Source organism: Haliaeetus leucocephalus, unplaced genomic scaffold, assembly GCF_000737465.1.
Source record: "Haliaeetus leucocephalus isolate CR32 unplaced genomic scaffold, Haliaeetus_leucocephalus-4.0 Scaffold992, whole genome shotgun sequence".
In the NCBI taxonomy this organism is placed as follows: Eukaryota; Metazoa; Chordata; class Aves; order Accipitriformes; family Accipitridae; genus Haliaeetus; species Haliaeetus leucocephalus.
Window position 1 is genome coordinate 1,191,614 of NW_010973428.1, and position 12,328 is coordinate 1,203,941.

The following is a 12,328-nucleotide window of genomic DNA, read 5'->3' on the forward strand; positions in this document are numbered from 1 at the left end:
CAAATTATTAACTGAAAAGTAATAACTGGGGTTTTTTTGTAGTGCAGACAGTAGATATGCAAGCTGTATGCACCGTTGTACAAAAACAACCTTGTTGGTATAAATTACTGAAAATCACGTGTAATAAGTGATGGCTCCCTCATAAATGGATAGTAAGACCTTTTCATTCATTAATAATCTTGGTTATATCACATTAGATGGCTGATTAACACTGAATGGTAGCAATAGCTGTCCTGTTATTAATTTTTGAACAATATCTCTGTTGTTCTTCCATAGAATTCTGGAAAAATGAAAGATAGAAAAGTTGTCCCTTGGCAAGGGGAATAAATACATAAACAAAAGATTGGTTTTTGTTTGTTGTAATGGTTGTTTTTTTTAAGAATGTGGATAAAAATGGGATTGGGGTATGAAGAGAATAGAGGCTGTTGCTGTTCTGTAGCCCTTGAAAATGTCTCATAAAGAATCATTTACAATGAGTTTTTAGATACATTTTTATATGCCTAAAACTTGGCTTTAAGTGACTTGGTCGGGACTAAAGCACTAGGTCTTGTAAAGAATTATGAATAGCATGTACATTTCCCATCCCTTAATCCCGCTACACTCAAAATACTTTCCATATTATAGTCTATCTGTTCAAATATTTGATATGCAACAAATTGTTTTTGGTGTCCTCAACTGAATAAAAGGTATGGTGAATATGTTTGATTCTGAGAGAAAGAAGTGGAACTGTGTATTTTTAATGTTTTTCTTACATTAACTTATTTAAAATCAACCAAGAATAAAAAGGAGATATTGTAAAGAAGTATTGACGCTTCTTTCCCTGAAATACATGTGTCTTTTAGTCACTTGGACACATTTAGATTGCAACTGTTACTGCTAAATAGGAAAGAAAGTTTGGAAAAAATGCAGGAGAGTAACATTTCTGCCCCAAACTGGTGCTTGTCTCAAAAATGTGATAATAACTTAAAAAGTTAACTCCCTCCCTCCCCCATCCTTCATACAGGTCAAAGTTGATGTATTCACTGAGACCAAGCATACTCTGACGGCCTCAGTGAGGAGTTGGCAAAGGATGCTCATCCTAAAGAGCTTTTATGATGAATAACAGGTCTTTCTTCTTCTCAGCCAGAGGCATTTTGAGAAGGGCAATGGGGTTCAGTCAGAAAGCAGATGTTAGAGAGGTGCTCATATTTCTTCTACATTTTTATGCTGCTTTTGTCTCTTGCCAAATTAAATAAATATATACTTTTTATAGAAATTGAAATTTAATATATCAGCACTTTATTGTCATTCTTCACATCAAAAGACGTTTCAATTTATCTTTGAGGTCAGCTTAATTATCAACAGTATATTAACAAGACTTAATATATATATATAATATATAATATGTGATCTCTCCTGGGATATCAGTTTTTCTCCTTGCATCCCATAAAGACATTTCTTTCAAAGTTCACTCTTCTTACGGTGTCCATGAACTGCCATGCTGTGCTTCTACTGCATGTTCTACAGCAGAGTTTCTGTGGATTTGAAAGTGTAAGGGATGGGAAAATTTCTATAGAAATGTATATAAAATATGCTGGTATTGGTGGCATCCTTTTATTTTTATTCTTGCTGATTATTCAGATTCCATTCTGAATATGTAGGTCCGAGATCAGATGCTGAGTTTTTCACAGGATCCTCTCTTTCAAATAGAAAAATAACTTGAAGAATTTTTTTATGGTAAAGAAATGTTGTCTAAGCATGGTGATTATGCTTTTGAAAGATTCATATTAGTATTGGTATGTGAATGGTTAAAATGACAAACACCTTTAGTCTTCGCATCGCAGTATTTCTAAAATCTATGCTAAGGACCTTCAAATCCACTGTCACCTAATAACCTTGATTATTGTCCTGCTTAATCTTTATAGAGAATTAGGAATTAATCACACACATTATACTACTTTTTGTAGTGATAGATTGGTGTATTTCTTTAACACTGAAACAGTACTTAAGGAGTTACATGCTGCAGCTTGAATGCTGGTCTAATACTATGCACAAATCCTTTCCCTTAAACTGAGTTAACTGTTTGTTTGTCCATAACTGCTGAGGCAGTCCCTGACAGCTGTATTTATCAGTCCTTTGCCTAGGGAGGGGATCCAGCTAGCCATGTCCAAGGGGCAGTTGTATTTCCTAGCTCAGGGAATTCAGCCGCCCTGTGGAAGAGCGTTTACATTATTGATATCATGATCAAGCATCGAGTTTATGAATCACAGGAAATCCACAGAGAGAAGGTTTGATTTTGATTGGAACCTCAAGTAGGAACGAAATATTCTTAAAGGAAGATCATCTTGAAAGAAAGTAATCCCAATGACAGGAGCAGAGCCTAAGATTAGTTTCTCAGCTACGAGTGTTGCAATAACAGTTCCAGGTGAACTCCAAACAAAAGAAACTGAAGACTTTGCTTGTCTGAAATTTAGGTAGCTGTAGGAATGCTTTTGTTTTATTTTTGCGGTTTTTGACTCTAAACCCAATTATATTGCAAAAACTGGAATAATAATGTTCTCCCTTTGATCTTAACAGCTGTTTAGGTCTCAGAGTCATTGCTTAGTAAAAACAAACTAAGCAGAGTAGCATTCACCAAATAATTGGTACTAGGTGATGTTCACAATGCTCAATAACTGATCTGAGGTTCTTGGTAGTATCTGCTGAGCTGCATGGGGGAATTGGGAAGTTGGTAGTGCACACCACTATTTTGAGAAAGATGTCTTCCAGTAACCAAAGCTAGTCAAAATACTGTTGGCTCACAGAAGAAAGTGGAGCAATCTTACGTGTCTTAACGTGTACAACACGTTCATGAGCCTATCGCAAAATCATTTAAGACTTGATTGCCGTAATCTCTAAGAATTATTCTTTGGCTGTACAGCCTTCCTCATATTAGTTAGCCAGTGTAATTTGGACAACTTTTCTAACACTTTTTACTTTTTTAACTTTGAAAGCAATGCCTGTTCTAGACATGAACTGTGATGTGTTACAGATTTTTTTTTTTTTTTTCCTTTCACCACAGAGATATTCCTATGGCCTGGAAAGCCAATGCCTGCAATTCTCCTGGGATGTGGGAACCTTAAAGTGTTCCCGTGCAGAGTTGAACCCAGTCTGTCCCAGAACATTCCAGAAAAAATATTTAATTCCACAGCTGTTCTGAAGTGGATTTCTTTCAATCTATCCTCAGACACACTGAATATCTACTTATTTTTTCATTTGGAAAAGGAAATGAAGCATTATCACAGGAGTGTGCCACAATGGCATGAAGTTTTCTCTCATTCAGGGAAAGAATTATGGTGATACAGATGAAAGGACATTTAAGAGTGCTGATAATTTGAAAAATGAAAACTACACCTTCAATGGCTATAACACATATTAATAAATGGCTTTGCCTATTAGTCCTAAATAAACACGTGTGTGGGTAATTCAGGGGAAAAATACCATAGGACCTCCACTTAGTTCTGTAGCTTATTAAGAAAAGGGAATAAGAAATGCAAAGGCTTAGGATTTTTAACCAACTTACACAGTAGTGAACGAGAAGCAGAGGTAGGAACCTGTATCTTTATGTGTATATGTTGTATATCAGCTGGGGTGCAGGCTATCTTGATACTTGTTATCAAAGAGCAGTGGGTTTTTTTCTGACAGTGCAGTAAATGAATCAAAAGGGTAAAGTTTCTTCTGGGCCTTATTCTGTTTCAGATCGTGGCTTCCCACTGATGGTTTGGGTATGACTTTGGTCTTTTATTAACGTTGGTTACTTGACCATGTAGAAGACAGCTTATCATCAGCAGTTTAGGGGTATGCAAACCCCTGCTTTATTTGAAAACACAGAATTTAGGGAGAGATATTTCTGGTAAAATATCAAAGATTTTTTTTTTTTTGATAAATTTGAGCATTTTCTTCTTGAGTGTCATAAAAAGTAGCTAACACTGACCATGTATCTTCGAACCTTTTCTTCCCCCTTGCACTTTTTATGATGTTGTGTGACACAAAAGCGATAACAGGAGTGAAGAATATGACAAAGTATGTAAGAGCAATGCCTGCTCCCTTCTCTGAATAACAATCTATCAGATACACTGCCAAAAGGAAGACATTTGTAGTGTTAAATAGAATGTTCACAATTTCATGGGACCTATGCCTTTAGGCAAGAAAATGATCTAAAGTTATTCACTGCAGTAGAAGGTGACCATAGAACTACTCACTTTCAGAACTAAGAAAAGCACTAAATTTTGTCTTTGCTTTCACAGTAATTTCTTGACATCCTTACTCATTGCTGAACAGAAATACTTAACAAAATACTTCACAAAAAAAAAAAAAAGTACCAAATGAGAACACAAATGCAGAAAGGAGGAATAATATGATTTCTTCTATTTTAAAATATTTCGGAAGTGGTCAGGTAGTGATGTAGACTGCATGAATCTTTGTCCATCCCTTTTATGTTATTCCATAGGGGGCTTTTTTTATAAGGTTAAAATTCTGAAAATATTGTCTTATATAGCATAACATAAGTATAAAGAGGCATTTTGATGTCAACGTTAAGAAGTAACAACTGCTTATATAAGTGTGACAGTCTGTGGCAAAATTAGAGGGTTAGTCCCAAATTGGCTGGCTCTAAGGTCTGTACACCTGCTTGGAAATTAACCTTGGAACATAAATGATTTAGGTTAAACAATCCAGCAAATTTCCCTCCTTAGGCTGTTGTACACCAGCTGAAAGACTAAATAAAAGAATAGCTACATTTACATGTCTCATGACATGTAAGGCTGTGGAGTGAGAAGTGGCTAAACTCTTCCCCCTTCTATTTTAAGCTCAGCAATTTCATTACTGGAATCAGTTCAGAAGCAACTTGTGCTGATGGGTTATCTTTCTGCATAACTTCATACATATATGCCCTGGCATAAAAAGATTGTGCTTGCATCGCAAGAAGTATAAGTCTCTGGGAAATCTGGTAGATGTAACAAATAAATACTTGTGGATTCTTTATTTACACAATGTGTAAAGCCAGGCCACATAAATTTTTACTTGCAACTGGAAACTTAATTGAGTTCATGACTTTTAAAATCCTTCAAACAATTGGAAAGTGCATTATTATGATTTAAAAAAAAAAAAAAAAAGTGGAAATGCAGTCCACACTATGCCAGAACGATCAGGCACTCAGTATACTGAGTTTTTCGGATTGCAATCTGTGCCTGTATTTCTGAACTCCCATCAGAGCACTGATGTCTCAGGCCTACAGATGTAGAATGTTGTGTTGATTTTATAGAATTGGGCATTGTGTGGGTTGATACCTTTTGTTTTTGCAAGGGTGAATATTTTATAAGTGGGTTTGTTTTATTGTACTGCTATTCTCAACACGTATGTTGTAAATGAGTTTTTTATTCTTTAATCTTGAAGATTTCTTCTGAACAAATACTTGACATAATCTTGAGGGTTTTTTTTTTTTTGTCTATAATTTTAATGAGCCCTCTGTTCTGTTTGCATTTAGCATTAAGATTTGCTATTTCTTTAATTGCAGTTTACTCAAGCAGGGAGTCTTTCAATGAATAGTTTTGGAGAGTGGTAATATTTTCTTTTGTTATTTCAAATAGTGGTTTCACATTCCATAATGTTCTCCATTCAGCAACACCAAAGCACATCATAAATGTAATTAGTAGAGGAGTTTTCTTCAAGCAGTTTTTGGGCTGATAAACAGAAGTATAGAGAAGTAATTTTCCTAATGCTACAGAGAAAGTATTTTGGGAATGTAGCACAAGACTCTTGACTTCTCTTTCTTTTTTTTTTTTCTTTCTGTCTTTCTCCCCACCCTCCCCCCCCCCCCCCCGTTGTAGGCAATATTCCATACATCTTAGAGTATGGAATAAGATATGTATTGTTTTATTTCCCTTCCATCCTCATTAAACAGCTTTCATGACAAGAAACTTACAGCCATTGTGAGATATAATCAAAAGCAATTAGAATCATCAAACAAATGGTCTTTAGGAAAAAAAAAAGTCTAAAGCTATTTCAAGTGTTTTAGAGCTTACTTCCTTTATTACTCTCTTTCTTTTTGCTTGTCACCCAAAGAAAATTTTATTGTAGTGGGTAAGTAACTTCATAAAAAATTATTTTTCTTTTGTATGTTTCCTTGCCCATAGTTTATCTGTTCTGGAATTGTGAGTCGTCAATATTCTCTTAGTTGTGTGCAGAAGGTGTACTGAAGCAAGGAGATATTTTCAAGACTTCTCCTGCGTTGAAATAAATCCTTCTTACCATTTAATTCAAACAAAAGTAAAATCAAATTAAAGGGCAGAGAAAACCCAAGCTCCAAAACCCATTAGCAAATAATACAAAGATTAATGGATACATTTTTAAAGGTTGAAAATAAATTAAAGTTAAAGATTGTATAAGGTTTTCATGTATTCTAGATGAATGTGTAGTTCCATTAACTCATTGTCAACTGCTGAAATGCTTCAAGTTGAGCTGATATTTAAAAGCTGTGTGTGTAACTGTGTCTTGAACAAGAGAGAAAAACATGGGAAGTCTAAAGTCTTGTCTAAGGATGACTTTAAGCATATTTTCTTGCTTGGGACTACTTTCTGATGTTATGAAACAGGAAAGAAAGATGATTTAGTTATTAAAAATGTTAGCTCTATGTAAATATGTACAGGTGACTACTTCAAAAGTTTTGTGAACAATTACTTGATTTTAAAAATAGACTTGCCTTTAAAATATACTCTTAACCCTTAGTTCTCTTAAACTGCTACTAACACACGCTTCAGACAATGAGTCCTTAACTTATAGTGGAGTTCGAATATGTTATTTATGTTGAATCTATTGCATATATCAGTGCTTCTCTGAGAGGCAGGATTGACTAACCTAGGAGGAAGGTTGTATTACTACTTCTTATATCCCAGTTACCAGATTCCACCTTAAAGGTATTACTTCATAGTACTGTATTTGTCACATGTAGAAATACACAATATATCTAAATGATCACCACTGAGAAAAAACAGTAATTGACAGCTGTTTCACAGATGAAGAACTCCCTACTGCAAGGTTCAAGGCAGTGAGAAAGAGCTTTTTCTGGTCTGATTTTACTACAGTATTGTAGTAAATCAATGTGCAAGGCTGTATAGAGGGGAAGGTGATTTTATATTAAACAAAATTGTTTTCATTCAGCCACACTCATTGTCTTGCATTCTAACATACATTGTCTTGCATACTAACAAGCACTAAAATACATGTCCAGATAGTCTAGCTAGGAACTTGGGGTGATACTAGGAAATGCCACCTAGCAAGTCTTTCTCACGGCTTTTGGGTTGTTCTTACTGCTGGGTTTTGCATGTGACTTTTGCACTGTAGAGAAGTTGACAGTAACTGTAATTTTTTTTTCCTTTATCCTGTCCCATCTCTGTGAGTCACTAGGAAATGCTGCTGATTTATTCACTGTCTATGAGTCTTTTTCTCTTGCTGCAGTTTATTCTTTTTTCTTTCTTTTAAAATTTTTTTTTAGGGGTTTTTTTTTCCCCTCAGTCTGGGTGTCTTGAGAATCATCTGTCATCTTAATATCTTGATGACATCAACACCTGTCATTCTTTTATGCCTCCTTCTTGTCATTTCTTCTGATGCTTTTATACCCTTACCTTCCAATTCACACTTCCATTTATACTAGTCTTAGTGTTTTCATTGCAAACCTCCACAATTTGATACTGGAAAAAAGGTCTCATAGGAACAAAGAAAGTGCATACTGTAATCTGTGGCTCCTATTGCAAAGCGCATGTCTTTAGACTGCTTTTATTTACATAGGCATAGAGTGATTTGGACATTTAAAACAATCTCTTATAACAAATTCTTATCAAAGCACAGCATGATTGGTATGGTTTTCCCTGGGGTGCAATAGAGAAGAGAACAAAGCACACAGTTGTGCAAAAACTGTTATGCTAATGAAGCAGTCTAAGAGGCTACATAGAGCGGTATGGACTAAAGCAACTTAATTCAAACAATATAATATACAATTGCAAATGCAATATGTGTCTCAAGAGACTTGAGAGCTTCCCTCTAATATGATGGTAAAATTGTATCATATAGATTTCCAGCATCATGAAAGCAATGTCAGACTTTACTAATTCAGAGCTAAAATTCTGTGTTCTGGGGTTCAGAAAATGGTAACTTCTGTAACAAAAAAAAAAAGTGGAAATATTAATGCATAGTGACAATGCTTAGTATTCTGCCTTTGGTGACTATACTTGGATGAAGTAATTTTTTTCTGTAAATCCAGAAAATCACAGAATGTATCACACAGATATCAAATTAGTACACAGGTAGATATCTTCTTTGCTAGGGAAATGACTGAACAAAATACGCAACTGGACTGGTATTTTTGCAAGGGATTCCTTGGAAACCTTTCCTAATGATTGTCCTCCTTTTCTGTTGGCAGTGGTGATTTGTCTGTTGTCTCAAATGTCAGTTAGGCTAAGATAAAGGGAGGACATGAGCGGCAGGTATGTAATCTTCTCTTTATCTGTCCTTCAATATTTCAGGAGTTTTACTTTAAATGTGGAGCACACCCAACGACTGACAGTGAAACATCTGTGGCTTTGAACCTCGTTACAACAAACAGTCGCTGTATCACATGTATAACATGCACAGATATTAGGTAAGTACAACAAAAAGCGTCAGAGATGCACGGTCTCAGTGCTTCAGAGTACTTATCACTTTCAAAGAGCTTTTTTTCCTCTGCTGGTGTTCCTTTTTAAACACTTTTTTTTCCCCGGTATCATGGTGGAAAATGGGCCACATTTTTAGGTGTGTTCTTTGTTTTGCTGATATGATTACAATTTATGTTTTTGTACCTTAGTTGAGTTACAGGTGCAAATCTGACTGCTTAAGTTCTAACTACAATGTCAAGTGCTCAAGATAATGGCATAAGTGTGTAGGTCTTTGCTGCTAATCTGCATTTAAAAGCCAGTGGAAGAAAACCCAATTTTGAGGGGGACAAACTGTTCCTGCAGAAAGGAACTTTTTGGTGTTTGTTTTATAAATCAAAGTAGAATTTGTTATGATGCATCTGTTCTCCTGTTCTTGTTTATTGCAGTTTTAAATACTGTAATCCATCTTACCGTATGGTATTTGGGCACATACATTCAAGAATACTGTTACTTGCAAATGCATGGATTAAAAAGCAATTGCCTGAGAAGGGCAGCTACCATTGTTGTGAAGAATTACCTGAAACACATTTATCTAGTGGTTAAGAGATGTTTTGAGGTGGAACCTCAAAACTAATAACACCGTGTTATACACTTGAAGTATTGCTGTTGATTGGTCTGCATTTGGCAATAGAAGAATGAATTTAGAAAAATTGTAAAGGATAGCATGAAGTGTGAATGAAACTTTTAGGAGATATCTTTTGGGGGAAGAAAAGCTGGATTCCTGGAATTAAGCTTCCTATTGAAAATAGTAGGTTGTTCTGATTCTATCCCAGAGCTAGTATGATTATATTATGTTGTGCTTGTGTGCTACTGCATTGATAGCAGGTGATTGGTTGCTGACAGTATTTGGCTCAAGAAAATTAGTCTTAGTTAGAGATTAAAAGATAATTGTGCATTGAAGAGTATGGTGTCCATCACTTCCCATGTACACAGCATTTACAGCATTGCCATGTGTCTCTTTCAGAGGCTCCTTTGCAGACAGTACATGCTGAATTACTTAGATAGCTTGTCCCCAGTGCTTAGGTATGCAGCAGTATTAACCTCTCTGTAATTAAGGATAATATGAAGTTTCCATTCTGAGCCCAGCTTTCTCCTTTTCCCAAGAAAAAGAGGGAGGAATATCAGCCATAAATATGCTTACTTAGGCTTGAGAACTCATTATAATTATTTCTGTCAAATTTGAGATGGATATGTTGACATTTTCCTGAATTGATATATTCAGTACAGAGCTATTCACCTATATTCGTGAAGTTGTGATTTTTTTACTCTGTTTTGTGGCAAAGTCCCAAAGGAAAGAAAGAGGTAAAACATAATTTTCTGGATTTGCTTAGCTGAACTGTTCCTGGAACTATTGGCTTCCTAAACTGTACTAGTAAAGTTTAGTGGGATTATTTATTGACATGTCACAAAAGCATATCAATTCTCATTAATTTAAATTAAGGCATCAAATAACTATTGGAGACCTAAGTTTCAGTCGATTTTTATCTCAACACACAATCTGGGAAAATTTATTTATGAATAAGCTTATTGGATTTATGCACTAAATAGGGAAGGAAGACACATCTTCCTTTTGGCCTCATGCTGTTCAGATTCTTTCCAGCTTACAGGACCCCTTCTGAGATGCTGTTAATTGATCTTAAAGTATTTTATTTCTAAAAGTTTGTAGGAGTTCTGACCAAGTACCCTAAGAAACAGAGTAGGATTTGGGTGCCTGAGCGTCTGACAAGGCACTAGCAATTCCTAGTTATCCATCCATGATGGGGACAACAGGTTCTTTGAAGTTACTCATACACATAATAAGTCTTTCATTCTTCTCTTCATTTTGCATAGCAGATTCAGTTGTTCATAAATAGGTTTGTCTTCTGTTATGGAGCATAGAGATGCTTTTTAGATAATGAAAGTTCAGTTTAGTTTTCTGAATGGCTGACAGATTTTATTTGATCATAGCAAGATCTCTAAACCCTGTGGCATGAGATGAGGATTAGATGGCAGATACTACAAAAACAGCCTACAGAGCAGTTGTATCCCCTTCAATCTCCCAAAAGTCAGGGGAATACTTCTGACCCAGTATGTCTTGTAGGCCATGGAATTAATTTTTTGGCAGGAGGCAGTGAAATCAGTTATCCCAAGAGTGAGCATGAGAGTACTCCAGCCTTCTTGCAGTTTTAAAGTTGTAAATGCACTAATAAGTTTATGTAGCCAGAATTTGACTTATCATACTTCCTAGAGCTGTAGGTGTAGATTTCCTCTCTCATTTCTCAAGTGATGCAGTGAAATGATGAAGAGGATATTCTCTTCTGCCTTACTGTATCCTTCGTAAGATTTTGTGGGTGACCTCTCTTTTCCTGCACAAATCCTAATCTTCTCCCACCCATGAGCAGGTCCTTTGTTACTGGCCTGTGGAACTGCAACAGATGAAATCAGTGGGAAGCAGGCAATATTATTTCAGTTCCTCCTCTCTTTCATGGTTAACTAACATGAAACTATTGTACCTTGACTCTGCCTCAGTGCAGGTAGCACACCATTCCTTACGTGAAAATGTATACCAGAGAGAATTGCAAAGTGATAGTTGTTGGTCAAAAGAGAGAAGTTGCAATGGATGCTTGAACTCTGTACTGATTCATATGGTGTGTCTTCTGGAAAGAGCTGTTTTTGGCAGCGTGGTCTGTGGTGTATTTACAGAACTGGCTCCTACATACAGGTTAAAGGCCAAATATCAGTCTCTCTCAACTCGGTACCTCAGCATTTTGCAGGGAGGGTACAGACTAACCTACTTAAAAGTGGCTAGTTCTCCTGTTGCTTCCAACAATTCACTGGGCAAGAGGAATGATTTGGCTTACTGCAGTGCAGAGGCCTAGTATATGTCTGTTCTGCTAAATGAAAGAGGGCCGATGGCTGGTCCCTGATCCCAAGCCAAATTGCAACAACTGACAGGTATCCTACGCAGTACTGTGATAGGTAGCCTGGCTCTTCATCACAGCCAGCTTGGGATAAACTTGAAGCTGAAACACAAAGACTCATTGCTGAAACTAGATCTGCAATGAAAGTATACTTTTTATCCTAGTGGTAAGATGGCATGGAAAAGTGTTATTCATGTCCTAGTATTCCCTGTGTAGGGCTCAGGAAACGTCAGAAGACGTCACCAAACACCATGAAGTACAATGAAGGGGTAAAATTGTTAAACTAACAACTGAGCTTCATGGGATAAATGGTATCTGTCTCCAGGACCTGTGTTCACTGGGTTCTCAAGAAATAAGTATTTCTAGACTGCAGTAAAAGTTGTCTATTCCTGACAACTTACTGTATTTTCGTTAAGCATTCCTCTCTCTTTAAAAAGAAAAAAAAAAACCAAAAAAGCAAAAAACAACCCAGAAGAAAACAAATAAGAAGAAAAAAATCATCTAAAAACCCCTTCTCTAGGCAATGTTAGAGGAACTAAAATGGAAGAAAATTGTTCTGTCTCATCATGTAAAAATATTGATACACATTTCTGTGATAACTCTAAAGTTTTGAGAATGTATCCATACATTAAATGCTGATTATCTTTCTGAAGTTTGATTTTTAAAGCCATAGAAATTTATTATGCATTTTTGTGTAGTGTTAAACATTTGTAGGTGATACCA

At 35.9% G+C, this 12,328-nt stretch overlaps 1 protein-coding gene across 1 annotated transcript in view; it reads left to right on the forward strand.

Annotated features, from left to right (window-relative positions):
- The window catches only part of PARK2 (parkin RBR E3 ubiquitin protein ligase), a 626,120-nt gene that overhangs the window by 240,748 nt on the left and 373,044 nt on the right, over positions 1-12,328 (forward strand). The window contains exon 6 of the mRNA XM_010584524.1: positions 8,538-8,653. Coding sequence (XP_010582826.1) covers positions 8,538-8,653 — 116 coding nt within the window. The remainder of the gene's footprint in view (positions 1-8,537; positions 8,654-12,328) is intronic.